General features: G+C 45.2%; 2 protein-coding genes across 4 annotated transcripts in view; both read right to left on the reverse strand.

Moving 5' to 3' along the window:
- Nucleotides 1-25,629, reverse strand: part of PDE4B (phosphodiesterase 4B) — a 377,221-nt gene extending 351,592 nt beyond the window's left edge. Inside the window, exon 1 of one of the 2 annotated variants that reach the window (XM_050962921.1) lies at nt 25,614-25,629. The gene's annotated coding sequence lies outside the window, so the exon portion shown is untranslated. Of the gene's footprint in view, nt 1-25,464; nt 25,593-25,613 lie in introns of those variants that run through there. The other variant, XM_050962920.1, reaches the window with a different exon arrangement.
- On the reverse strand, nt 7,148-9,383 carry LOC127055719 (zinc finger MYM-type protein 1-like). Of its 2 annotated transcripts, none has more exons than XM_050962934.1 (2): nt 9,291-9,383; nt 7,148-7,764 (listed from the first exon to the last, which is right to left on the reverse strand). In XM_050962934.1, exons 1-2 carry the CDS (start codon nt 9,302-9,304, stop codon nt 7,149-7,151), a joined length of 630 nt encoding a protein of 209 aa, XP_050818891.1. In that variant the 5' UTR covers nt 9,305-9,383; the 3' UTR covers nt 7,148. The 2 variants fall into 2 exon arrangements, with proteins under 2 accessions (XP_050818891.1, XP_050818890.1); XM_050962933.1 differs by having other exon boundaries at nt 7,148-7,863.
- Nucleotides 25,630-27,585: the final 1,956 nt, after the last annotated feature.

The following is a 27,585-nucleotide window of genomic DNA, read 5'->3' on the forward strand; positions in this document are numbered from 1 at the left end:
AAGTTGCGTATCTAAGATTGATTTTCCCCCGTAGTGTAGACCAGCCCCTAGTGGGATGACTGCCCTGATTGTAAGGTTAAAATCAATGGTGGTTATAATCTATTTAGGAAGGATTGAGTGGGCAAAATGGGAGGAGTGGCATTCTACGTCAAAAATGGCATTGCCTATTAACACTGAAGAAAATGATCTTGAAGGCTTAACAGATCAATGCCCTAACAGATAAAGCACAAGATAGTGTCTGCTACAGATCACCAAATCATACTAGGGAACACAATGACTGTCTCCTTAAGCACTTACCTATAACATGTAGGAAAAAAAAAAGATGCATGATAATGGGGTACTTCAATTTGTGTGATATATTCTGGAGGTCTCATGCTGCCAATACTAAAACATACTTGGAATTTCTGAATATTCTAAAAGTTGTGCCTTTCTCCCCAAAATTGAGGCACTTAAAATCACTAGTAACGTTTGAAAAATTAGGTATACATTTTCTGAAGTCTAAGTTTATAAAATAAAAGGGTTAAATTACTAATGACTACACATGGTGATGTATTGGAGACTGGGAAAAGAACCCACCAGCCACAGAGTGCAAAAAAACAACATGTAAATAATCCATAGATCACAGCAGGACTCATTATGGATGCAGACACCAAGGAAGCCTGACCCAGGTACCCTCAGAAGGAAAAGAATATTTCTTAGAAACAAAATATTTAGAAACCTTAAAGTAAAAAGAATCTGATAATTTCACAGTACATTAAAATACAACACCACATATTTCCTAATACTTTCAACTACATTTATTCTTCATGTAACTAACTGCTACTGACAACATGTAAGCACATCCAAGAAAGAGGTCAAATGAGTCAAAATACAATGTTAGGCCAAAAAAATATTTTTTTAAAAGAAAAGCAAATTGTATCACATATAGATTCTGAAAAATTGTTATATTACCATTCTGCAGAGACTATAAGTAATCATACGCCACAAGACAATAAGGAGATGTTTTGGAATTCCTGCCTTTCATGATTACCTTGGTGAAAAGCTGAACAGCAGGTGTGTTTCAGTAATACAACAATTATATTCATTAACTAGTTGGGTTTTACAACAAAGGATTACTCTCTGGATACCCAAAGGAAGATGTCAACAACTTCAATCTTACAATGTAGGTATAATGCAGAAAAAAATTGTGCATTACTGTCTCATTTTATTTTGTTACCAGCACTTTATTAGTCAAAGAATTCCACTTTGCACCAGTAACGGATACTCAAAAAATCTTCTTGTGGCCCCTAACGCAGTTGTACATTCGTCCATACCCATTAGTGTATGTGGGTTTATTTTCCATGAGAGTAATAAGCATTTCTGTTGGATAGATGGAGCAACGTGTCATCATACTAGCCTTTAATTGCTAATGGTTGAAATGTGAAATTTGGATAACAAATTAAGTATTTGGATAGGTCTCAACTTTATTCACAATGAATACTTGTTTATATTGGGAGAATATTACACAACCATGGCAGTTTAGCTAGAGACGGCACAAGACTAGGAAAGCTGATAATCGAGCCAGAGTTTTAAAATGCACTCTGAAGAGCTTATTGGACTATGATTGTCCACACTTTGCACAATTTTAGTACCATTAGACTTTCACTTGTTTAAGAATTTAAAACACATAATCACCAAATTCTTACTTAAATTAAGATACAAACCTTTTCAAAATTCATACTTTCGGCCAAGTAAAATGTAAGAAACAGTTCATCACAGTGGAAATATTCTAAGAGGATAGTAAATTATTACTCCAAGGTTTATATCATGTTGCCGTGGTACTAACTGATTCATTGTAGCTTAGTTGTTCCAAATGTGGAAGCTATATCACGAAAATCACCACACAAAACTGCTCTTTCAAAAGGTTAATGACTAAATTCTGAACCCAGAATTACAAATTACCAGATGGCAATGCTTACCAACATCCAAATACAACAGGCAAAAAAGTACTCTGTGTGAGAGAGAGAGAGAGAGAGAGAGAGAGAGAGAGATCTATGCTAGTTGCAGCCTTGTTTTCCTGAAAAATACTCTGTGCACATAATTTAAAAAATAAATAAAAATCAACCCAGGCCTTCCTAATGCACATACACCTTTTTAAAAAGAAACTTAGTTGAAGAAAGTTATGCATCAATTTTTTCTTAACTTGAAACAGAGCTAAAACCACCACGTGCCTCTGAAAATGCACACAAGATGTGGGGGGGGAAAAAAAGCCTGAAAGTTCTGCAGTTTGAAAGCTATAGAAATCTCAACAGCTCCTCCCCGCCTAGAGGAGGATGCTGGGGATGTGGTCCTATTGTCCTAGAGCACAAGAATCCTTAGCTCCATCACTGCATTTCCTGGGGCATTTGTTCAGAAAGTCAACACTCTGTCTGGCAGCTGCTACCACCGCTGCTTACCTTGACTGAGCTCTACCCACCAGCTCCAAGGTGGGTAGAAGACACCAAGTGGGAGTACATGCTGCAATGATAAGCATTAATTTGTTTGCAGATTTCTACCTGGAAAACCACTCATTTTATTGCAAACATAAATTTTTGCTGCTGGTCCATCGGTTTGTCTCTCTCCAGCCTGATAAGTCTTTCCTGAACTTGAAGAGTGACATCACCATGCAATGTTCATAAAGAAGAACTTCCCTGGGCGTATATGCAGATGATGGGGTGACAAGGAGAGGGCATGCAAAGTTGTCACTGTCCCTCCTTCCACTGTTTTCAGAGCCTCTCCCCTACTTTAGGCTCACTTGTACCCTTCCACACAGCGCAGCTGACTGAAGCTTGCAGCCCATGCATTTTAAATGCAAGCATCTCAGTTGCTATAACAACTTAATGGATTTATTCCTGGTGTTATTAATTACCTCTGGTTTAGTCAATTCACATCATCAGATTCTTGAGGAGACACTATGAGATACGTTCTCATCTCTTTTCAAAAGCATCTGCACTCAACTCCCACTGACATGAAAATGTTACCCACGTAAATCCCCGTATCTTGAGATAAGAACACACACATTTCTATTCTTTGAGCTTAGTGTATAAGGGAGTGAACATTTCTAAATCCTAACAAAGATTTCTATAATTGAATCGGTGAAGAATACACCTTCATTTCAGCTGCAACCTGGTCAAGAAGGCATTTGTACGTCATTTTAAATAGGGAGAAATCTCTTCAATGCATGTGACTACAAGACGAATTACAATTATTAAGAGTTATACTTGTCTGGCAGGGCCAGCTAGGCTATTAATGACACAGAGCTTCTGCAAGTGTCCTGAAGGAGGTCAGAAACTAACATTCCACCCAAAATTTTATGTGAATGCTCTTAATTATTTTCCCAACATAAGTTAAATAATATTTGGGACAATCAAAATTCTACTCATGATGGTTTCTAATCATCTTGCTGGAAAATTATGACAGTAACAAACTAAAGGTCAAATCCTGAGCTCTTGATGCATATTTTACTCCTCCATTACTTGAGCAAAATGCATATTAACTGCAATGGCAATTTTTCCTGCATAAGGATAGGGTAAGAACTGGGCAAGAGACTGGAGCCAAATCCTAGAGCAGAAAATCCTATCCTTTCATCTGTGGCCCAGGAAGGGCCTCTGGAAGCAGAGCTCTTAGGAGCATGTGGAGGAGGAAGAGTGAGGATACGGCTAGGCCAGCATTTCCCAGAGGGGTTGTAAAGGAGGACTCAAGAATATTGCAGACAGGCAAACCTCCACTTTGAAAAATTGCGAGGAACACAAGAGAGGGACAGATCATCAGTCCCAGGCTCAGAAGAGCTGCAATAGCTCTAGCCAGTGGTGAGCTGGAGCTGGTTCCCACCAGTTCGCAGGAACTGGTTGTTAGATTTAGAAGCCCTTTTAGAACCGGTTGTCCCACGAGGGACAACTCGTTTGAAAAGAGCTTTTAAAAATTTAACAAAAGCTCCAGCAGTTCCTTGCCCTTCCCCCGGCCCCCGCTCACCTCACTCCGCCTCTGCCTCCTCTCCTGAACGCTCCCCCGGTTTCTCCTCCCCCTCCCCAGCTTCCCACGAATCAGCTGTTCACACGGGAAGCCTGGGAAGGCTGAGAAGGAAGCAGCGGCTTCCTGCAGGTGAGCTGGGGCAGGGGGGTGAGGAGGGCTCCAGGTGCTACATGGCTCCGGCCTGGTCCCCAACCCTGTCCCCGGCCAGGGTGGCCCCAGCCCGGTCCCAACCTCGGCCGGCCAGCTGGGCGGCGCAGCCCCAACCGGTGCGGCCCCAGCCCAGTCCCGACCTTGGCCGGCCGGGCAGGGCGGGGCGGCACGGCTCCGGTCCGGTCCCGCCCAGCCAGGAGGCACAGCTCCAGCCCAGCCCCGGTCCTGGCCAGCTGGGCACCCCGACTTGGCCAAGCGGCCCGGCCCGGCCCCCACCTCCAGGCAGCGCGGTAAGGGGGCAGGGAGCAGGTGTTGGAGAGAGGGCAGGTGAGTTGGGGCGGTGGATTAATGTTGGAGCAGTCAGAGAGCAGGGAACAGGGGGATTGAATGGGGGCATGGGTCCTGGGGGGGGGGGAAGTCAGGAAGGAGCAGGAGTTGGATGGGAAAAGTGGGGGGCAGGCAGGGGCAGAGGTTCCAGGGGCAGTCGGGGACAGAGAAAAGGGGTGGCTGGATGGGGCAGGGGCCCCGGGGGGGCCCCATCAGGAATGAGAGGAGGGGTTGGATGAGGCAGCAGGGGGCAGAGAAGGGAGGTGGATGGGGCAGGGGTCCCCAGGGAGAGTTCAAGGAATGGGGGGGGTTGGATGGGGCAGGAGTCCCGGGGAGGTGGGAGGGGCATGATCCCCTCGTGGGGTGAGGAGGAGAGAACCGGTTATTAATATTTTGGCAGTTCATCACTGGCTCTAGCTCACGTCCTTTTCTCTCTCCTGTGAGGCCACTGGTCAGAGATAATGTCATCCAGCAGCACAGAGACAGAAGAAACAGCACACTAAGATGATGAGGGAAGCCAGAGGCCAGCTTCCTTCCTGATGGCTGCACACCAAGGAAGAAGGAAGTTCTGGTTCCTCAAAATGGGGGACTAGGTGGAGGAGGAAAAAGACACCTGCTAGCTCCCTCCCAATGAAGGGGACTAAAGGCAGTGCTGTGATGGGAAGAGACCTCCACTACCGAGCAGCAAATCAGCAGCAGCAGCCTCCACCATGGTTAGATATGCAACCCATGTGATTAGTCTGTCATCCAAATCCCATAATCCTTTACCTCTACAAGCATTCATGGGATATGTTAGGCTACAAAACAATTCTGTGGGATATGGACCACAAAAGGTTTAGAACTCAAGGGCTCGCTGTATGGGGTGAGTGCACCCCTTGCCAAAGAAATGATGGCCAGCTCTGCATGGACCACACCTGGAAGGGCTAGCAGGCAGGTCTGACTGGAAAGTGGGAGTGGGAGAAGTAAGAGTTGACAACTATACTGGAGCCCTGAGCCCTCATTTCCTTTCAAAAGTATCTGCAGTCACATCTCACTCTGACATGAAAATGTTACCCCCCAAAATCCCCATGCATTCAAGAGCTCAGAGAATATGGGGGTGAACTTTTCTAAAATCTAATAAAGAGAGGGCTAGCAAATATGATGTACAAGGGCTCCAGGTTTCTCTGGATGAGCCTGCTAACAGGCTGTCGTGTCTTTTACAGTAAGGATGCTCCAGTTGTTCCTCCTTTGCAAAAGCCACCAAAGCAATTCTACCAGTCTATTTCTCTTATTGCAGAGCCTTGATGGAAAGAGGGATGATTCCTTCCCCTATCTCACCCTCATGCAGATATTTCCCAGCACTCAACTGAGCTACTTGGCCTCTGGAGCGGATTTGTGCCTAAACGCAGAAGCTGATTATTCCAAACTATTGAAACAGAGGTTTTAAAAATCCTTAAGTACCTAACTTGTTACTAAAAATCAAAAAAATCACAATGTAATTTTGATACAAGTCTCTTTTAAAAATTTGTCCCACTGCTACTTGTTTTTAAAAAGGGCTAGCTTGCAGCTGCTGGTCCACACAGGAAACAGTATGCTCCTGTAGCAGCCCATGGAGAGATTGTACTTCCTACAACAAAATCTCTTCCCATCCACGACAACTTGCATCTGTTTGGATCCTCCTTTCCATAGCCTAGTGCAGAGGTGCAGCAGAGGCACAGCCATACTTCATTCAGAGTAATTTTTGCCTCCATAGGTGCATAGAGGGGGCTCCTTTGACTTTCCTTTGCAGAAATTCCAAAAATCTGATCCTAAAAGACACTATACAGAAGATAATCTTCCTACAGAAGATAAAATCTTCCACTGAGGATAACATAAATCAGTAGGGTGATGGGAACAACATTACTAATAAACTGTTTATACTTACGGTGCAAAAAATGTGCACTATAATATAATCATTGAGTAGAATCAGTCAGTATTCATTAACACTAAAATTAGCAACAACAGAAATTAAGTCACTCAGAATATTTGTTTCAAATTGCTAGTATCTGTGCTGAACACAAAGGCTCAAAATACTGTTTTTCCAAAATTCATTCGTTATATAACTCCAATCAATGTCTTTTTTTTTTAAATCTTCCAAGGATTTTCAAAATATGTTTGCAACCACACAAGAATGTCCTATAGAATAAATGGTATATCTTGCAATATGACAGCATTTCTCAACAGCATTAATTTTTGGGTCATTTGTTTGCTCTCAAAATACAATACCCTCTATGCACCTGTGGAGGGAAAAAGAACAAAAAACAAAAACAGGGCTGGTCTCCTCAGTCTCATTAGCTTTCATCAGCAGATCCCAGCTTTATATGTGACAGTAATAAAGTGGGAGGTGTGCCTTAAAGAAACACAATTTGTCATGTGCTGTGGAGCGACAGACTAACCCAGGAAACGGTCACCAAAAGGATACAAACATATATACATTTAAAATGGAAATAATAGGAGTGATAGTCTATGTTGTGACTCTGAGGGTATGTTGACATGGAGATTAAAAAAACCCACAACTGGCCTGGGTCAGCTGACTTGGGCTCACTGGCAGGGCTGGTGCAAGGATATTTTGCGCCCTAGGCGAAACTTCCATCTTACGTCCCCCACCTCCCAAATCACATACATTATACACAATACACGGCCACAGAGTAACATGTTATAATTTAGAATTTATGTTTCTGCGCTTTAAGTTTAGCAAATTTAGAAACAAGTTCCTCCAAGTCAATGCTGTGAGCAATGTCATGTTCTATTGACAAGGTAGATAGCCCAACAAGTCTTTGTTGCAACATTGATGTTCGCATATATGTTTTTATCAACTTGAGCTTCGAGAAGCTTCGCTCACCACTGGCCACAGAAACTGGGAGAGTCAAGAGGATGCGAAGAGCAATAACTGTGTTAGGGACACTATCTGTCAGCTTATTTTCCCATATGAAGTTCAATACATCTTGCGGTGATGAACTCCTTTGGACTCGTCTTGCAATATCTTGCAATTCACTGCACAAGTCAAAGGCATCAATATCTTTGGATTCACCATGTTGCAAAGCTTTCTCCAGATTCAAGCAATGTTCCATAATTTGCTTTGGTGTTTTATTTTGCAAACTGTAAACATCATATATGAAGCCAAATACTGAACTAATTTGCTGCATCAATGTGAATCTTTCTTCAACCGAATGTATTGCTGTGTCAATGACTGCAAAGTAAAAGTTCACTTTGAATTTTTCTTCCGGATCATAAATAGGTTCGTCATCTGCTTCATATGTGAACTGCTTCCTCTTCTTTCTAATACGGATTGAAACTGGTTCAAAAAGTGCCGGTACATCCAACTCCTCCGCAAGTTCACCTGCATCTACCAATGTTTTCTCAAAGGCTGCGTCACTTCTGCGGCCCAGAAGAAACTTCTTAGTTTCTCCAAGTTGATTAATGGCATCACATATATCAAATTCTTTTGCCTGAAGTTGTTTGCTAGTTATGTTGATCTCAAACAATATGTCATACCACAAAACAAGAAACTTGAAACTAGAAATGGCTTTTGTAAGAGCCTTTGCATCAACTCGTGATGTATTGCCAGATGATCCTGTCAGAGTATTGTCTTCATAGATGTCTACCAGAGCAACACAGATGTCACCAATGAAAGCAGGATGGAAAAGCTCCCCACCAAGAAGACCTAAGACATGATGGCTGGATACATAAACAGACACCTGTCCATCACAGGCACTACCTCATAACATGCCAATTTTGCTCAGGACAGAACATCATAGAGAAATACTATGCATTCAGTGGTCTCTACACTGGCCAAGCAACAGCATGACAACTAACCTAACCAGTCCATCCAACTTTTTTGACTGCTTCATGGGCACTGGCGAGGGGTAGCGGTGCCAGACTGAGCCCGGTGATGGGTGCACTACAAATCTACAAACTGAGGCAAGGTGCTGGGCCTAGAGTCCTGCTGAGACTGCTGTCCTGCACCAAGCGGAGCACATTCTCCATGAGGAGAGAACTCAAACAAATATCATGCTCCTTCTGCATGATTCCCCCAAGCACTTCTTCAGGCAGCTGCTATGGGGGTCACTCACAGGCTTAGGCCTGCCTGTTGCAGGCAAAACACAGCAGCAGGGCTTAAAACTCAGACAGGGCTGTCCAGAAGACTCAGGGGGCCTTGGGCAAAGCAAAATCGGGGGCCCCTTCCATAAAACATTTGCAATACTATAGTAACATGTATTAGGAAATGTAAAAAATAACTAGTGAAATACATTCAAAAATTAATTTGTAATAATTTGAAAATAAACTAAATACATTATTTAAAAACATTAAAAGCTGTAATGGTATGTATACATTTGCAATTACATAATGGGTAGTTGCTGGGTGATTGTGATAGTTGGTACCAATGGGCTGTCGTTGCCTGGAGGTGGTGCTGTTGTTGCCCACGGCTGGGTGGGGAGCTGGGCTCTGGGTTCAGGGGTGCCCAGCTCACAGGGGCTGGGCTCAGGGATGTGGGGAGATAGGGTCAGGGGGGTGTCCAGCTCAGAGTGGCTGGGCTCACAGCTGGGGGTAAGGGCTGTGGGGGGATGAGGTCGAGGGGGTTTCCAGCTCAGAGGGACTGGGCTCGGAGCTGGGGGTCAGGGCTGTGGGGGGGATGGGGTCAGGGAGGTGCCTGGGGGCACTGGGGCAGCTCAGCTCTGCAGGCTGTTGTTCTCTCCAGCCATCCAGGCACATGGGGAGCGGGAGCAGGAGCAGGGACCAGCCAAGGACCAAGGGGGCAGAAGCACAGGTACCTGAGGCCGACCTGTGGGGAGGCACTTGCTTACCTTGCCCAATGCATGAGCGTTGGGGTCCTCTTTCTTCCTCCGCTCCACCAGACCACTGCTGAGGCTCTTTTCTTCTCCGTGCCCCTCGCTGGGGCTGACGGGGAGGCTGAGCCAGGGGGCAGCTGTGGCTTTCCTCCAGAAGCCAAGCACTGGTGTTGCGCCGCTGTCGCAGGGCCCCTGCCACGTGCCCTAAGCAGAGCTGCACAGCTCTGCCCAGCCGCTGGCGCCCCGGCCGGCAACGAGAAAAATTGCAGAGGCTGGAGCCCCTGCTCTGGGAGGGAGAGGGATTCTGAGCCTCTGCCTGCAGCTCAGGGATTCCCCTGGGTCAGCGCAGCCGCCGTCAGCCCGAACCTCTGGGCTGCTGCGGCGGCGCGCTGACCCCGGGGGTGCCCCGGGCTGCTAGGCTGCCGCGGCGGCTCCCTGACCCCGGGTGGCGCCATGGGCTGCCGGGCTGCCGCGGCGGCTCCCTGACCCCGGGTGGCGCCATGGGCTGCCGGGCTGCCGCGGCGGCTCCCAGACCCCGGGGGCGCCCCCGGGGCTGCCGCGGCGGCTCCCAGACCCCGGGGGCGCCCCCGGGGCTGCCGCGGCGGCTCCCAGACCCCGGGGGCGCCCCCGGGGCTGCCGCGGCGGCTCCCTGACCCCGGGGGCGCCCCCGGGGCTGCCGCGGCGGCTCCCTGACCCCGGGGGCGCCCCCGGGGCTGCCGGGCTGCCGCGGCGGCTCCCTGACCCCGGGTGGCGCCATGGGCTGCCGGGCTGCCGCGGCGGCTCCCTGACCCCGGGTGGCGCCATGGGCTGCCGGGCTGCCGCGGCGGCTCCCTGACCCCGGGTGGCGCCATGGGCTGCCGGGCTGCCGCGGCGGCTCCCTGACCCCGGGTGGCGCCATGGGCTGCCGGGCTGCCGCGGCGGCTCCCTGACCCCGGGTGGCGCCATGGGCTGCAGAACTGGCATTTGTCAATTGAAAGCTTCAAACCATAATCAACCAGCCTATCAAGCACTTTAAGAAGTCTTTCTTCATGCTCCTCCAAAGTTCTTCCAAACACAATCAGGTCATCCAAATAAACTAACACTTGCAGTAAATTCATGTCTCCCACAACTTTCTCCATAAGACGTTGAAATGTGGCAGGTGCTCCAGAAATCCCTTGGGGCATGCGTTCGAACTGATAAAACCCTAATGGGCAGATGAAGGCTGTCTTCTCCTTATCTTCTTCACCCAGAGGGATCTGGTAGTATCCACTCCGAAGATCCAACACAGAGAACCACTGGCTTCCCAGCAAACAGTCTAAGGCATCTTGAACTCGAGGCATTGTGTACTGGTTAACCACAGTACGGCGGTTTAGGGTGCGGTAGTCAATACACATCCGGATTTTCCCATTCTTTTTACGGACCACCACAATGGGTGAGGCGTATGAGCTGCGGGACTCTGTAATGATGCCATTTGCAGCCAGCTCTTGAAGATGTTGTCGCACATCTTCCATCTTGGAGAGAGCAAGCCTCCTAGATCTCTCTCTGAAAGGTCGAGAGTCATGTAGTCTGATGTTGTGCTCTACTCCTTTTGCACATCCCACTCATGCAATGAGAACACCTTGGATCTTTCACAAAGTTTCCTTCTTAGGCGATCTTTCCACTCCTCGGACAATGGTGAATCTCCAAAGTCAAACTTTGCTGGGTCTATTGTTGGCACTTGAGTCTCACACTGGGGTTTTACAATTGATTCTGGCTCAAAGAGGTCTGCTATCTTTTGTCCTTGCCTCACAACAACATCTCTACTTGTTTCATTAGTAATCAGTATAGTCACCTTTTCCTGGGCTTCAGCAGGTAGGGTTATGACTCCACTGGGGACCAGCACTCCTTCCGGGAGCTCTCCTTCAGCCGGCTGCTCTATCATTGCTAATGCCCCTTTACTGCCTTTCAGCCTGGTACTCATGACAAGTACTTCTTGCTCCGTCCTTGCAGGCACTACTAAGGGGGTTGGACCCATGTACTTCAGTGCCCCAATCGGTAGCTCAGATGTCTCTTTTTTAGCGCTCTCAATTTTCCTATAGGCTTCAGCACAAAGCGTATGGATCATCAGGGTACTCAGGTACTGGTTCCCAGCCCATTGTCTGCAGTAATCCGCGAGCACCTTGAAGAGGCTGGAGTTGGTCCCTATCAGCACAGACACATCAGAGGTCCCTTTCGGGTCAGGGCATATTAAGGCAGCGGTGTCTACCTCTTGCTTTACCCCAGCAACCTCCTCTGGGAATTCCAGATGCACTATGACATACCCTTGATAGGGGTATTCATCCATGCTGAGGCCACACAGACCAATGCCAGTCAGTGGCTGTATGGGCAGGTGCATAAGCATCTGTTGGTAGAATGACTGAAATATAATAGCCACTTGAGATCCAGTGTCAAGCACGGCTTTACACTCCGCCCCTTCAATCCTCACCATGACCTCTGCTCAAGGCCCTATCAGTCCTGCAGGGATCCCAGCTGGATGGTCTCTTCTGGGGGAATCTTCAAATCCTCTAGGCCTAGGTGGTCTCCGTCCCCGGACCTTCTGGGAGCTATTGGATCTCTTCCAACTAGTCCTCAGCTTTTCATACACTAAGGAGGGGTTCTCTTCCTTATGGCAGTTAGCAGCACTATGCCCATCCTGACCACACCGGTAGCAAAAGAATTGTCCTTTCCCCCTTCGGCGAGGTGGGATGTTGACTCTAGATACTGACTTCTCTATCGTCACTGTCTGAGGCTCCTTATTCCTGGAAATCTTAGCTCGGTCAATGATGCTTTGCAGCTCAGCTATCCATTCTGTCAGGACCTGCATTTGTTGGGCAAGTTCCTCTGTGGTGCTCACCATCATTACCCTGGCCATTGGCAGTGGCGTTGTGCTGCCTGGTTCCAATGTTTAGGCTTCCCAACACTCGCTGGCCGCCTGCCTTTCTTCTTCTTCCCTGACCTCCTTTATCAGCTGGGAGTAACTTGGGGGATGTTCCTGCCGTTCTCTTAGTCGGAGATGAAGTAGGATCAGGTTCTGATACTGAGTCCCTCTTACAACCTGAGCCAGTCTGGTCTGATCCATCTGCTCAGCAGTCACTGCTCCCCTCATAACAGCTCTCTGAAGCAGTCTCTCCAGCCTCTGTATATAGGCTGAAATTTTCTAACCCCTTTGCTGTCTGGAATTAATGAATTTACAGTAACTGTCCTCAGGGCCCTCTACACTCCCAAAGGTATTATCAAGGGCCTCTAGGCAGTCCTTCACACTGACCTCAGGGTCAATGAGCTTCAGGGTGCGAATTACATCTAATGCTGGGCCACTAAGGCTCTCTATTAGACATCGTCGCTTTTCTACATCGGGTACGGCCCACTCCTGCAGCATTTCAGTAGTATGCTCCGACCAGAGTTCAAACTCCTCTTCCCCATCAAACAACCTTAACTTACGACAAGAGTTCGACGTAGCATAGGCCAACACAATCTTTTCCAATATATGCCCCAGTGCTTTTGCCCAATCATAGGCTGAGTCTGCCGCCCCTGAGCTAGAGGCTGCAGGACTGGGGCCCAACAAACCCGACATATTAGCCATTATACAAACAGTAGTTTCCTCAAAATATAAACACAATTATTTCCCAATACAGTGAAACACTCAACAGGTGCTTGCGAGGGGTACTGACCCAGGGATCCCAGACGAGCCCCCAAAAATGTAACCTTCTGCCCCTCTGAGTTGGCAGCAACAAGGGCCGGGTTCAGTATCCAGGGGTTCCGTTTCAGTAACACAATGCATAACCGGCTCGAGCCCCCACCCAGTGACCTGGGACACCCACATATCACACCCCCCTGGGCGCCTCTAAGAGGCAATACTTCCCCTCTCGCAAGCACGGAGTCCAAGTGTGGCAAAATCTTTTTAATAAAGGAAGGAATCAATGCGGCATCCCATTGGAGAAACACCACAAACAGGGTTATAACACAAACCATAAACAAAAACCCACCTCCAAGTACGTTTGGCACTGTCCTTTTTCCCCTTACGGTTTTAAGTCCAATCACCCCAAAGTCCAACAACCCAAAAGTCTCTGGTCAATGCCACCCCAGAGTTCGAGAGTTTATCTGTAGAGGTCCCTCCCCCCAGCCTGGGTAGAAAGGGGCACCTTACGTGGTCCAGGGCCAAATGCCCTGCCTCTCCATGGGTTCTGCTTCTGCCTTCTCTACGAACTGCTCCACTTCACCAGCTGCTCCACTCTGCTCCTCCAGCCGTCCTCAGAAACTGCTCCGCTCCACCAGCTGCTCTGCTCCATGAGCTGCTCCAGTTCTCCCTGCAAACTGTTCGGCTCCGCTCACTCTGTGGGCCACTCCATCCGTCCCACAGCTACTCCGCTCTGCCAGCCGTTCCGCTGCCACCAGCTGTCCCGTGATCCGCTCCAGCCGTCCCCACAACTGCTCCACTCCGCCAGCCGCTCTGTTCCACAGCATATTTTCAGGCTCCCCCACTAGTTAGCACAGTACTCAGTGCTCTCAGCTCTGTAATTTCAGCTCTTTAGTGATTTCAACTCTTAGTGATCTCAGCTCTTAGTAGGGGAGCCCCAGTGCTAGTGCACCATTAGCCCAAAGTGAATTCAGCTCAGTAACCTGTATTTAGATTCTTGAGGGAATAAAAAAATCAACTCTGACATTCCACAGTGGAGAGAGAAGGGGGTGGAACTGGTGCTTTTGGCTCCACAAGGGGCCCACACCACCAGGCACAGATACCTGTCCCCAGCCTCTCTCAATTCACTGGGTTTGGAACCCATGTCCCTTGTCTAGCAAGTACCACCCAACTGAGGGTGAGTCATTTGTCACCGAGCAGTCCCACAGCTCAGCAGTCTGGGATAGGGTAGGCGTGCCTATGCAAATACACTCTCTGAAATTCTTTCCACCAGATGTCAGGGTAGAGCTTATCCTGAATCTGCTTACATCAGTCAAGTATATAAACTAGAGGAGGGGAAATATAAAGGAGTTTTTCCTTTTTGTATGTGTCTCTGCTGAGGTGGCATTTCAGAACCAGGGCCGCCCAGAGGATTCAGGGGGTCTGGGGCAAAGCGGGGTAGCTGCAGCACTTGTACTCACCCAGCAGTGGTCCAGGTCTTCGGTGGATTTTTGACAGCGGGGGGCCCTTCAGTCACTCCACGTCTTTGGCAGCACTGAAGGGCCCCCTGCCGCCGAAATGCTGGCGAAGACCCGGACCGCTGCTGGGCCAGGGCTCATGGGGCCCCTGCTGGGCCCAGGACCTGGGGCAAAATTGCCCAACTTGCCTCCTCTCCCTTCTGGGCGGCCCTGTTCAGAACTAGCAGAAATAGCTTCAAGATTGTGTGAAATCTAGTTTTTATGTCTTACTTTCCAAAACCTTAGTCTGTGTAAATAGCAGGGTGAAACAGAAAGGGTCATGAGGGAACTGTTAACTTCAGGTGTCCCCCCCACAACTTCAAGACAAGCTTACAAGCAAACACCCAAGGCCACAAAAAAACACACCAATAAGATAAAACCAACTGTATGGAGACAGAGGGATTGATAGCGAAGAATAGATAACAGAAGTCATTTTTAGGAGGATGAGCAAAAATGTATTGTTTAGATTACTTATTGTGATTTATGCATAAAAATGTGTTAGTCGGGGGTTCAGAAGGCATAGGTACATTGATAAGGTAACTGAGTCTGCATAAAGTTATAGAACAGAGGATAAAAGATAAGTGATTGACAACAGGAAAGTGGAGAAGAACAGAAGAAAAACACAGCAGAGACCAGAGATTTGAAAAAAGTCATCTTGTCCTCAGAAGACGTAACTCAATCAATTACAAAAATAGATACAGCAAAAACAGTATGTCTTAAAACATACAAAATAAAGGATACAAGAAACTGTTTAAACCTAAATTGGAGCATTTGTCACAGCATCTTTGTAATTCTAGGCTGCTCTGCGGGCTGGAGAGGCCCCTGGTGTTACTTAGGCAACTCACAGGACCAGAGTAACTTAGGGTAGCCTTCCTGAACTGCAGCACTACAGACAGCAGCTCCACCCTTGACATACCCTACCAGACCCCAGCCCTGCCCCTGACACGTCACCTATTCCAGGACTTTAAAGGAATCTTTTAGAGGTAATCTTATAGCTGTTTCTTCCATTGCTTCTGCCAAGGAATCCTCCCTCAGCCAGATACATAACAGACCTAAAGATCATATTGTTTCAACTCTTAATGCAGCCAGAGAAAACTCAGTTGGTTCAAACACAAGCAACAACAAGTGTTCTGAGAAACTGTTGTCCAGTGGATCTAGTGCAAGAAGAGTAGGACCCAGATTTGACAATGGTAGTGCCTGGCCCCAAAACAGTTTTTCTATGATGTAGAACTTCCAGCTCCAGTACACTAATAGTGATAGCTTATACTGTTATGATGAAAAGGTGCTGGCGGCTATCCCTAGGCTTCTCTTCAACCTGCAGGCAAGCATGCATCTCATTGAAGCCAATGGGCACCCCTTCATTCAGGATAAATGTCAGGGGCAATGAAGCTCCTTTATGGATAGCTGAAACAATAGAACACACCACTCAAGGGACCAAACTACATGCCAGGCCAATCAAAAGGTGAGCTATGAGGAAGAGTGGTTTTCCTTGGGAGCTGATCACAAATAGAGGCTGTGTGTGAAAGCAGGGGACAAGAAGAACAGCACTGGTAACGTGGCCCTGTGAAGAAGCAGAGGCAGAGAGAGAGATATTCTTTTTGGCAGAGTGCTGGCTAGAAATAAGTTGGGAATTGTGAGCAAGGATCCTGTTTGTTCCTATTGTATTCAGGGAAACAGGACTTTGTGTACATTCTTGGTAAACAAACAGTATTGTACCTAAGACATACCTGATTTTTAACATCAATTTCTCCTCTTAATAGAAAGAGCCTTCAAGACCCCAAATTTTGGCTAACTGCTTGGGCCAAAAGAGGTAAGGCTGGTGTTTAGTAATGGGATAGAGTTTTCACAAACTGTGACCTGATATTCTCATTGAATCAAGCCGGAACAAATAATAGAGATGCTTCCAGAAATTAAAGACTGGCAAAAGAAATTTAAACAAGGCCTAAAACAAGTCCTAGAGACTTCTTATTGGAGATAAAAATCTTTGTTGGGGTAGCAGCTACAAAGCATCCAGGAAGACTGGAAAGCCAATTCTGGACTTATGAGACAATGAGGTGAACAACCACCTGACTGACATGGACCAGAAGGTTTCCCACAAAATAGGGGCAACCATGAAAGCTTTGGCCAACTTGGAACTTATTAATAGAGATGAGTTGCAGCAAGGACTTAAGGACCATGGGGAAAAAAATAAAAAAAAAAAAAAGGTCAGCTGCAGAAGAAAAGTCAAGGGGCAAAGACCACAGTGGATATGGAATTAGGACAGCCACGGGACTTGGGTAAAACTGAATATGTAGGCCAGTTTTCTACCATGTCTATAACCCACAGAAGCCCACAGGGGAGAGCCTAGGCTATCACCGTTCAAACAATGCAAAAGTCTAGTATCTTTGAAGGAAAAAGCTCTCTGGGAGACTTATTTGGCTCAGTTGAATACCATAGCCCAAAAGAAATGGCGGGGAAGATGAGCAGAAAGACAAGTTTCTAGCATCCATCTTGAGTGGACCAACTCTGATGGTGCTACAGAACTTACCTCAGAAAAAGAGACTGAGTTATCCAGACCTGATACGAGCCCTTGATAGCAGTTTGGAGCTAGGCATCAATCTGATCCAGCCAGGGCACAACTGACAGCTGGGAGAGGGAAGAAAGATTCCAACTGAACTGGCACAGGACCTGGTATATCCAGATAGCAATAAGGACCTCCATGATAAATTGGCAATGAAGCAATTTATACAGCTAGACTTGGACTTCCAGATCACATTCAGCAAACACAGCCCTCAGAGAAGCTATGGAATTTGAATCTTTCTTTGCAGCAGTGCAGCGGAATAGAAAACAGCTACTGGGGAAGATGGAAGTTGATGACTATGAGCCTTGTAAGTACAGCTCTGAGCCTAGCACATATGTGGAACAGGGGATTCTGATGTGGTTCATCAACATTTTGAATTATTAGAAAAAGTGTACACTGGTTTTGTAAAACAAGAGAAACTGGCAATACTGAAAAAACTAAGGGAAGCGGTTTGGTTAAATGTTGTTGCTATTAAAAAAAACAAACCCAAAAACTGGCCACAATAAAAGGACTGTTATAAATATAAAGTTGGCCATTCCCGAGGTGTTTGTAACTCTGAAGTTCTACTGTATACAGCTCAACTCTACAATTTTTGTTTAGATCTGGGCAGTAAACAACAAATATGTTACAGGTGTGGCCCAGGTAAGATGAATGATTTGTAAGCAATTGGTTTACAATGAGCATGTTGTCTTACCTTCAGGATCAGGAACCATAACAACAGATACATGCTGTGGTACTTTCCAGCAAAGGAAAAATAGGAGTAGTGAAGATCTGCTTTGAGGTCTCCCCCTCTTCTTTCTTTCCACTTCCCTAGTCAGGTTTGGTGACTTTTATAGCCTTCTTCCAAATTCAGGAGGTTACACCTGGTTGTCATGCAAATTGGTCTCTCTAACGTTCACTGATATCCAGTCCATATTTTGAGCCTTTGGCCTCCTACTTGGGCATCTTCCATCCATGATCATTCAATATAACTCTCAGGTCTCCACTGGACACGTCCATATCAATGTAGCCTTGCCTCCCTCAAACTTGTTTTCAACTGGGGAAACCTGCATTAGGTTCCTCATAACCTCATTTCATTTCCTATCCTGGAGCGTCCAACGATTTGACCACCTCAACATCTTCATTTTCACGGTGCAGAGCATGTTGATTTCTTTTCCTGTGACTGGCCACATCTGTTCTGAACATTAGGATGGGTTGAATTACAGTTTTATATATTCTGGTTCCACAATCTTATGAGAAAGAAGAGTAGGAGACCTATAGAGTGCTGACACAAAGAAATGAAGTAGAATACAGGATACAGCTCAGTTCCAGGAATAGTCCTAGTGGATAACTTTGGGTTTATCTGAGGAAGTATCAGAGAACAGGACATCAGTGTGGCTTCCCCCAGAAACAGAGGCTATACTTGTGCAAGCGGAGTCTGGGTGAGTTGGGACAGTAATGAATTCATCATCAGAACAAAAATAGGCAGAGGCTGTCTCAGCCAGCAACTCCACAGAAACAACAGACGCTTGTCAGGGGCCTGTTGAAAGCAGTCCCTCTCAGTTGGCTGAAAGGAAATTGGGCAGGAAGAGAAAAAACTCAAGATTTGGATGGGAGTAAATCAGATTTAGGCTAATGATGTGAAATATCCTGACAGACAGATACTACATAAATAGTTAAGATTGTTTAATTCAGTTCAATATCTGGGATGGGACATACAGGGAGTCATCATTTTGGAGTACATCAGGATGATGGGCAGAGCTGCGATGGGCTTTTTAGGCTTGGGCACTGGTGGCTGCCAGTTGGCAAGACACTGATCTAAATTAAGCAGTTAAATTCCTTTATGGAAGAAGATAGTCAGAACAAACAAAAAAAAGATACCACTGAAGGGACTCGGCCATGTGCAAGGCTAATCAGAAGCAGAGCTATGTGGGCAGAAGAGCTTTCCCTGGGGTCAGATTGAAAACACAGGGATTGTGAGAGAGAAGCGCAAAAGCCAAGGGAGAAGTTGAAAGCAGGACACAGTGAGATAAGCATGATTAGCATGGCCTTGGGAGGAAGCCAAGAGAGCTTCTTTTGGGCAGAGTACTGGCTAGAATGAAGCATAGAATTTTGAACATGGAAACTATCTCCTGTTTTTTATTCCTACTGTATTCAGACAAACAGGACTTTGTGTACATTCTTAGTAAAGAAACAGGACTGCACCCAAGAAATACCTGATTCTATCATTAATTTCTCCTCCAAACAGGCACAAGCTGCAAGGCTCTGAATATAGGCTAACCGCTCGGGCAAACAGGGAACAAAACTAATACAGTGCCTTTCATTGCAAAATTTAAAAAAGACTTCACAAACTATGTTTATAAGCAAGTAGGATTTTGTTTTCTGCTCAACTCTATTCTTCTACTGAAACACCTCTCCACTTTAGTCTAAATTAAAATTAAATATACATTATGGTTTAATTATCCAATAATTTTAAAATTTTGCTGCATGTAGCGGAACTCTGAAATAGCAGTGCTGAATACAGACAGTAATTAGTATCAGATACTTCTTCAGAAGATACAAGAAATCCCATAACGGACAATTAAAGAACTTCTCCATAAGGGAAGTTTCTTCCTACCCCCGGTCAGGTAGTGATTTGCCTATGGCCTGAAACAAGCCGGTTTATATTCACTGAAATAAAATAAAATGTTTTATCCTGCGTACATGTCCATAATTTCCAGTGGGAAACTATGCTCTGTGTAAAAAAATATTTTTAAATAGTTTTTAAATTTTATTTCCTTTAAATTTCATTGGATGACTCATTTTTAACAGTTGTGAAAAAAGCTTCAGAGGAATGTTCGATTCCAATATTTGATTTGTTTTGGTCGTGACCCATACACAGTCTAAAAAATTGTCTCAGAACCCAAAGGAATTATTTAAATAAATGAACAAAAATATAAATAATTATGAATAAATAAATGAATTAATAAAAATATCACCAACACACTGACTCCTTTCAGCCACAACAGAGGGAAAATCTTAGTAGGTCAATAACATATGCCATTAAAGACTTGTTTCTACAGCCTGATTTCAGGGACATCAAAACATTTTGCTTATGCCAACAGCAAATTGAAAACACAGACTAAGAAAAAGGTTACTGAGACTTCAAATAGCTTTGGAAAAATATCAGACCTGCAGTGATCCGGTTTCTTTCAAATGTTTCTCCTCCGTTAATGAGCTGTAGCTGGAGGGGGTTCCACTAGCCTTTCCTAATCACATGCTCAGAAATCACTGTGAGGAAATAGGGCCAAGGAATTCTCATTTCAGAGGCTTCTTCTGTTTTAAGAATGGAGATAAATATAATAGTCCAAAAAACTGGACTGGAAGGGGACAAAGGGAGCAGGAAAAAAACCAACACCTCAACTGTATTCACTTTTACAGACTTTCACCTCAAATGGGAGAAAGTTTTAGGACTTCTAAGGGGAAGAGTCTTCCTACCCCATGAGATCCAAGAAATCTGTGGGGAAGGATGAGAACCGTGAATGCAAAGAAGCCCCTATAGAGGACTGTCTTCTATATGATGCCTTGTTGCCTGGTCCCAACTCCATGGTAACATACATCATCAGGGAGAGGTCTTAACATGAGTTCCTAATGAAAGTTCTCAGGGTTAGTAGGGGAGGATGATGCTACAGGTAGTTGGTCTTCTGCTCTACCTCCTCCCACAGCTCTCAGCCATCTCTCTGAAACTCCAAGGAGCTCCAAAACAGAAGCTTCCATGGTTCCAAGGGTGGGGACAATGGAATGAGTCTGCAACTCTCTTCTTTAGGTCCCCCAGGAGAGAGGCACTCCCTGATACTGGTAAACATTCTTATATGAGAATCGGAAATGAAACCAGGAAACACTGGACAAAAAAGATGAACAATGAATTTCATGCCATTTCAGTGGGTTTTTTTGCAGTCTGATTCCTGTACTGACTGAACATTTCACACATGAATGCCTTCCCGTGGCCCCGATGGTCACTTTTATTCCTGGCCAGAATAGATAATCTTGGGCTCTGTTCTATACTTCTCAATACACACATGGGTACTGCAGATTATGTTTAGTATTCCTAATCACGTCATGTATTATGACATGATTCTTTTTGTACATAATGCCACATTTTTGCTTTTTCTTTTGAACATACATGTAGGATTATTCTCTTGAGCGCTCAATCATTTTGCGTTTCTCATTTGAGCTTCTAAAATTTAGTTTGGATAATACTTGAGTGTTATTTACTTCAGATTCCTCTCTTCCTGAAGCTCCTGTTTTCACTATTTACAGGCATTCTCGAAAGCATACCTATTGCATGAAGCTCCTTAACAGACCTATCTTTCACATTCGACAAGTACTTATGCTCTTCTGCAATAATCAGAATCTTTTCTATAATATTTATTCCAGTCTATTCCTTTCTCAGCCAATTTCTGATGACAAATATCTTCATGAAGCCGCTCAATCAACATCAATTGCCAGAAATTTTTTTTCAATGTGTTATGTTTAGTCAATGCTTTGGAAGCATATCTCACTGGGTGACCATCTCACAGAAGGAAAGTCCTCAATGCATTTAAGCTTGTGCGACTAAGATTTTAGGGTCATTGTTAAATCATAAAATATTTCTGTGCTGGTGCATCTATGATTTTGTTTGTTGTTTCAAAATTTCCAGAAGCTTTTCTCATGTCTCAGCTCAGGCCATTCTGTGTTTGTCCTCAAGAAGCATTCGGGGGCAGGGGGAGGGAGCACATAATTGTGACAAATCAGGCATGAATTTGCTTAGCTATTTTAACATGCCAATGAATCTCTGTAAGCCCTTATTGGTTGAGGGATTTTCCTTTTGTACAATTGCCTCTACCTTTCTAACTCCCAAGGTCACTGAATATGAGTTTTACATAACTATTTGCATTCAGCTTCATCCGGCATTTACTCATGTTTAAATTAAGGTCCTTTTTGTTGGCCAGTTGGTTACTTCAAAAGAAAATGTGGCTTTCTCAAGCAACATTCTTGCCTGAATCAAAGTATTCTTGAGTGACTTCATCTAATAGTTTGCACTCGCCATTCTCCCACTGAAATGTACTGTAAATCATTCAGTGCCTTGCAGCCTGCCATATGCAGTATCGCAAAAGATTTGGCCTTCTCCCATTTATCTTTAACACTACTTGCTTCTAGGAAACTTAAAGCACTGCAGTCACCTCCTCCAGCTCTCTTGCAGACTTTTAAGAGATTCAGGTTACTTCAATTGCTCCATTGTTGTAAGAGATTCATTTTACTTAAAATAAAAGGTGCGACATATAGAAGTACTGGAAAGGAATAGATCTCTATTTCCTTGTTCCAGTGCCTGACATGGGTCTGGGTTACAAAAGGGTATAGTCAGTATCCATGGACACCAGTAATTGCTGTTATAGTCATATTGTATTGTGATATACGAGGAATAAGGAGTTCCTGATCTCTCTCTCCAGACCATTTATTATGTATACTTTTACCACATGCCCTCTTATTTATTCTTCTTCTGTCTAAAGCAGTAACAAAAATAGTTTATATAATATTATTGCATAATTTGAGAAATAGCATGTGATCATATACTTAAAGCCTCTGAGTAAATGAAAGTTAGGGGAGTTTTACCACCATAAAATTTATGTAACAGAACAGAAAATCAAATCCTATCTTTGCACATGTGTATAGGGAGCAGAGCTAAAGGGATACTGTCAACTTAAATTTGGTCAAAAGATTCTTTTGTAAAAACAATCTTTTTAAGACCAATAGAAATATTTTCATAATGTTTAAATTCAATAATGCATTTATATTATGTTTTTACTTATTCCCCTGCAGTGTCTCACCCCCAATCACTGAAAGTGACTATGAAACTCACTAAAATTATATTTGTCTAAACTGATCAATACACAAAAAAGGAAACATCATGAACAATGACAAATAAACTCGATTAATATTCTCTTGCTTTTGTAATATAAGGTGTTATTTAATAATTTAGGTAAATAAATGTTTATAATATACTTCATTTTGTTAAATCTACATTAATTTCATTGTCATACTTATTCCAATATCTCTTTACTGATTTAAGCATTAATCCTGCAAACATTTACTTTGCAGTGTCACATACTTCTAAGTATATCTGGCAAATTATTTGTTGGCTAACTTATTACAGGCTTCCTGGTAGAGAAGTAGGACTCTTGATCAGGGATTTGAATGCTGAATAGGTAGGGAAGGGTGTTCCATGAATAAGGGGTGGTGGCATGAAAGAACATGCAAAGTTGGTTGAGAGAGAATAAAATAAACTGGGAAACAAACTGGCATCAATGGAGATACAGCAGGGATGAGGAGCAGCATGAAAAGAAACAGTCAGATAAGCAGGGAAAGGTAGAGTTACGTAGAATTGTGTAGGTACCTGATGTGGTGGTGAGGGGAAAGCAGCAGAAAGATTCAAAGTTGACCTGGACATGATCAGATCAACTGGTTCGATAGATGATCTTAGTAGCTGAGTTCTGTATTGATTAAGGAAGGTTAGAGCCGGAGGGGAGCACAAACATTGGTATCAGAGCGCCCAGCGAGAAAGAGGTTGTAGTAATCATTGCAAGAAAATACAATCATTGGATGAGAGTTTTGCTGTGTAGACAGAAAGAAGAAGTCAGCGGTATCTGACCATGGTCCAATAATCCAGTAGAGAAAGTCACAGACGGGCCTAAGCTACAAATTTTATCAAAATTCAAGGGGAGGTGGATTTAGTCTGCTAGTTAAGCCTACTAAAGACAAAAGTCTAAGCTACAATTTCTGTAATTGGAGCAGATTCAAACTCTCCCAGTGTGTTCCTTTGGAGGCAAATGAGACTAAGTGAGAATGGATTCAGTATTTCAATTCCAGCCTAAGTCTAAGCAAGACAGAAACAAAAAGGATTCTGTCAGAATGGCTCACCAGAATCTAAAAAAGAAATAGATGGGAATAAAAAAAACAAATAGATGTGCTTGGATATTCCCACAATAGGCACATTCAAATAGATGAGATGAAAAGGGAAAAAGGCAAGTAATTGCTATGAATGGCTTGTTTAGTGCCGACAGTATACTTGGTGCTATAGGAAAAAAACCAAAGGAAAGGCTTGGTCCCTACCCAAAGGAGTTTACAATCTAGATGATTTATTATGAACTAGTCACTTATTTACAATTTAGTTACCATATCTGGAGATGAGTGGAGAAAAAAATAAATCAGAGTGTGTCAAATCAGCGCAGTGCATGTCTTATTTCATTATGAATGTAAAACATGACATAAAAGTGCAATTCTAATTTGATATGCAAATCCCTCTATACTAACCTTGACTGAATGACAGCAGTAAAGTAACAACATTCTCTAAAATTCATACTTTAATTCTGTATTACTGCTTTTCTTGCATGTTAGTAAAATTAGCTAAGAGAAAACACAAATACAGCAAAGGGATTTCTCTTCAGTGTGGGTGACCTCTTGAAATATTTTACATTGCAGCAGATGGTGTACACCACACAAAGCAACTTCTCCCTTCAGTAGTTGCAATTAATTACAAGAATTTTAGTGTCTGGTTGCCTATCTAGGCTGATTTATCATGTCTCAGCCTTCACAGCAAGAAGGCAACCATCTCTGCTATCATGGTAACTAATGCTTCATGATTCTGAAGGTACCTGTTGCACACAGAACTAAACTACATCTCTTATTAACACAAATACACCCAGAAGTATCTTCTCCATAACACAGGAATGTTAAATCCCCAAATCCCTCCCAAACTCACATCTCCTATATGGCACTGAACTGAAAAGAGGTAGCTTTAGAAAAACAAATGGACTCAAACCACTTGTTAATGAATATAATGCACAGCTGTAAAACAAATGAAAAAAAATGTACCACAAAAATGCTATAAACCGATGTAGCTTGATCAAAAAGTTATAGGAGCTACACCTCCAATACTTCAATATCACATCACATTATTGACTAGATGCATAGTGAGTGGGTTTCAGATTCTTTTCAAACATTAAGCATAGGTACTGCAGAAAACAGAACACCAGACTAAATGGGCCAATGGCCTGCTCTAGCATATCAACTCCTATTTTCTTACATATGTACTAACAAAAAATTAAAAAGAATGATAAATCAAGTAAACAAACAAAAAATAATCACGACATACTGAAAGAATATGTATTTTTCCATTGTAATTGCATTAAAAATAAATGAATTTCAGATAGAACTGGAAAAAGGAACACTGAAAAAAAATGATCACAAAAGTTATTAAAACCAGTGAAATAAATAAATGGGTAAGCCATTACAACCAGGATTTCTTGTGAAACTAAATCCACCGACGGGCAAGAAATGCGCTGAAGACCTATTAAGACAGCATAGAATATAGAATACATAAAATATAACCATCTTTTTGTTTTACAACCTAACTCACACAAGCAGCATAATTCTCAACCACTTCATCGCCTTCTGAACTATAGTGTAAAAGCAACACCAACATCATTTAAATACTCTTCATCTTACCTTTAAAAATAACTCTCTCAATTAGGCACACCTGCATCCCCACTGCCCATGCATTTGCTTCAAAGCTTCTTTTTTACTGCCAGGTTTGGAATGGGTTTCTTGGGGACTTAAAAATTCATGAGGTCATCACAAAGGCAACCCTGGCTCACCTGTGGTCTGAGAGCTAGTGATCCAGGCAGGCTAATCTTAACCTCTCAATTGTAAGAAGAGCCAGAGAGACCCTTCCTTCTAAAAGTTCCTGAACGTGCCTCTTGGCGTGTCTGTATTCACACTGTCAGCCTTGGCAGGACCATCCTGGGATGGATGGAGATACTCAGCTAGGGAGTACTGCGGGTCCCTGCTGGCCATATACTCCTCTCCCTCTCCAACACCGCAGAGTTGAATCCAATCAATCACTACTTGAATGTGAAGCCATTAGTGCAGCTCTACATTTCCCTGGAGCCCTGAGCTCTCCTTGGGGCACGGTGTCTCTATGGCTTTGTCCCTCTCTCCCCGCCTGGGTCCCGCTTTGTATAAAGCCCCAGCCCAGGGCAGCTCCGGCCGCCCGCCGACAGAGGCCGGGGAAGGGAGCGGGGCAGCTCAGGTCTGCGGGCTGCCGTCCTCTCCAGCCGCCAGCGCGCGAGGGCAGCGCGGACCAGCAGGCGCCCGAGCTGAGGGGAGCACTTACCTTCGCCCACCCACCGGCGTCCTCTTCCTCCGCCGCGCCGGGGCTTTTGTTCGGGCGGGGGGGAATGAACGCGCTCCCGGGCCCCCCGCTGGGGCTGAGCGTGGAGGCTGAGCCGAGACAGCCGCCCGTTTCCTCGCCAAGCCCCGCCACCGCCGGCGCTACGCGGAGCTCTGCCCAGCCGCTGGCGTCCAGGCAATGACAATGGAGCGTTTGCACAGAGCGGCGGCTTCGCCTGCGCTGGGAGGCTGAGGGCCACCACCTGTCAGCGCGCCGCGGGCAGCCCAGGCCGCGCCAGCCCGACACGCAACGGGCCCCGCTCTGGGGCTCCTGCCACCCCGCGGGCCCCCGTTCCCTGAGGGGCACCCAGGGCAAGCTGGGTGGGGGAGGGAGTGCAAAAGGCGCTGCCCGAGGGCGGGGGCGGGGGAAAGCAGCGGCCCGGGAACCCCGGCTTCTGGGGAGCAGCGAGAAAGAGACGCTGGGGCAGCGGGGGGAAGAGTGGAAGCAGGAGGAGCCGCCCTAGTGACTGGGATCTGTCGGCCTACACCTGCCTTGATGCCCCCACTGCTGCTCCCTGTGCGGAGGACTCATCCCCGACTTGTTTCCTCCCAGAGAAGGGTGCCCCGTGAGGGGGACACAGCCTGACCCCCAGAGCCGCAGTGCTTCCTCCACGCCTGCAGGCCCTGCTGTGAGAAGCCTCCTGTTCAGCTGCCTGCCTCACTTCTCTAAGCCAGGGCTGGCCAGAGAAATAAGGGCACCGTTCAGTAGCGCTAGCCTCTTCAGTCCTAACTTTCCTCCCGTGGCATCCCAAAGTGTTTAAGCGGCTCTACAAAGCACTTCGGTCACCTTGAAATGCAGCCATTTCTGTAGCGAAGTGCAGCAGCAGTTTACAGCTTTGCAACTTTCCTGGTTTTATTGCAAGTCTCTAGTTGGTGTTTGTTTTTTTTTAGCCCTCAACTACTGCAGTCAAGTCAGCATGTTGGAATCTCAGCTTTAATTTTTAAGAGAAAGTTTCTAGGCCTCACCGTTGCAAAGAAAATCATAAAAATCTGATCCCCACTGTACACCCAGTGGTTAAAATAGAAATGACAAATAAAAAGGACCCAGAATTTGTTTTTAGAAGCTCATTGTTCTGGGGCTGACTCATAGTTTTTTAACATTTGAGGTTGGCAGTGCTAACACCATACCTCTATTGTACATGGCAGTGTAGAACATGAAGTGAAGAATACCCAAATAAAGAACTAAAACTGCCAGTCAGCTGTATGTTTTAACAGCTTCATTTCCTATAGCTTCACTCTCAGTCTAAAGAAGCCATATAGGTGGAATGTTGCTAAATTGATGTGGGATCGCCCAGCCTTGCTGAAATGAATTAATGGATGCCTAACTTCTCACATCCAACCCTGGACAAAAAGTTTGGCATCACTCCCCTCATCTTGCCACTTGGCCAGACCAAATTC

Source organism: Gopherus flavomarginatus, chromosome 7 (genome assembly GCF_025201925.1).
Source record: "Gopherus flavomarginatus isolate rGopFla2 chromosome 7, rGopFla2.mat.asm, whole genome shotgun sequence".
Lineage (NCBI taxonomy): Eukaryota > Metazoa > Chordata > Testudines > Testudinidae > Gopherus > Gopherus flavomarginatus.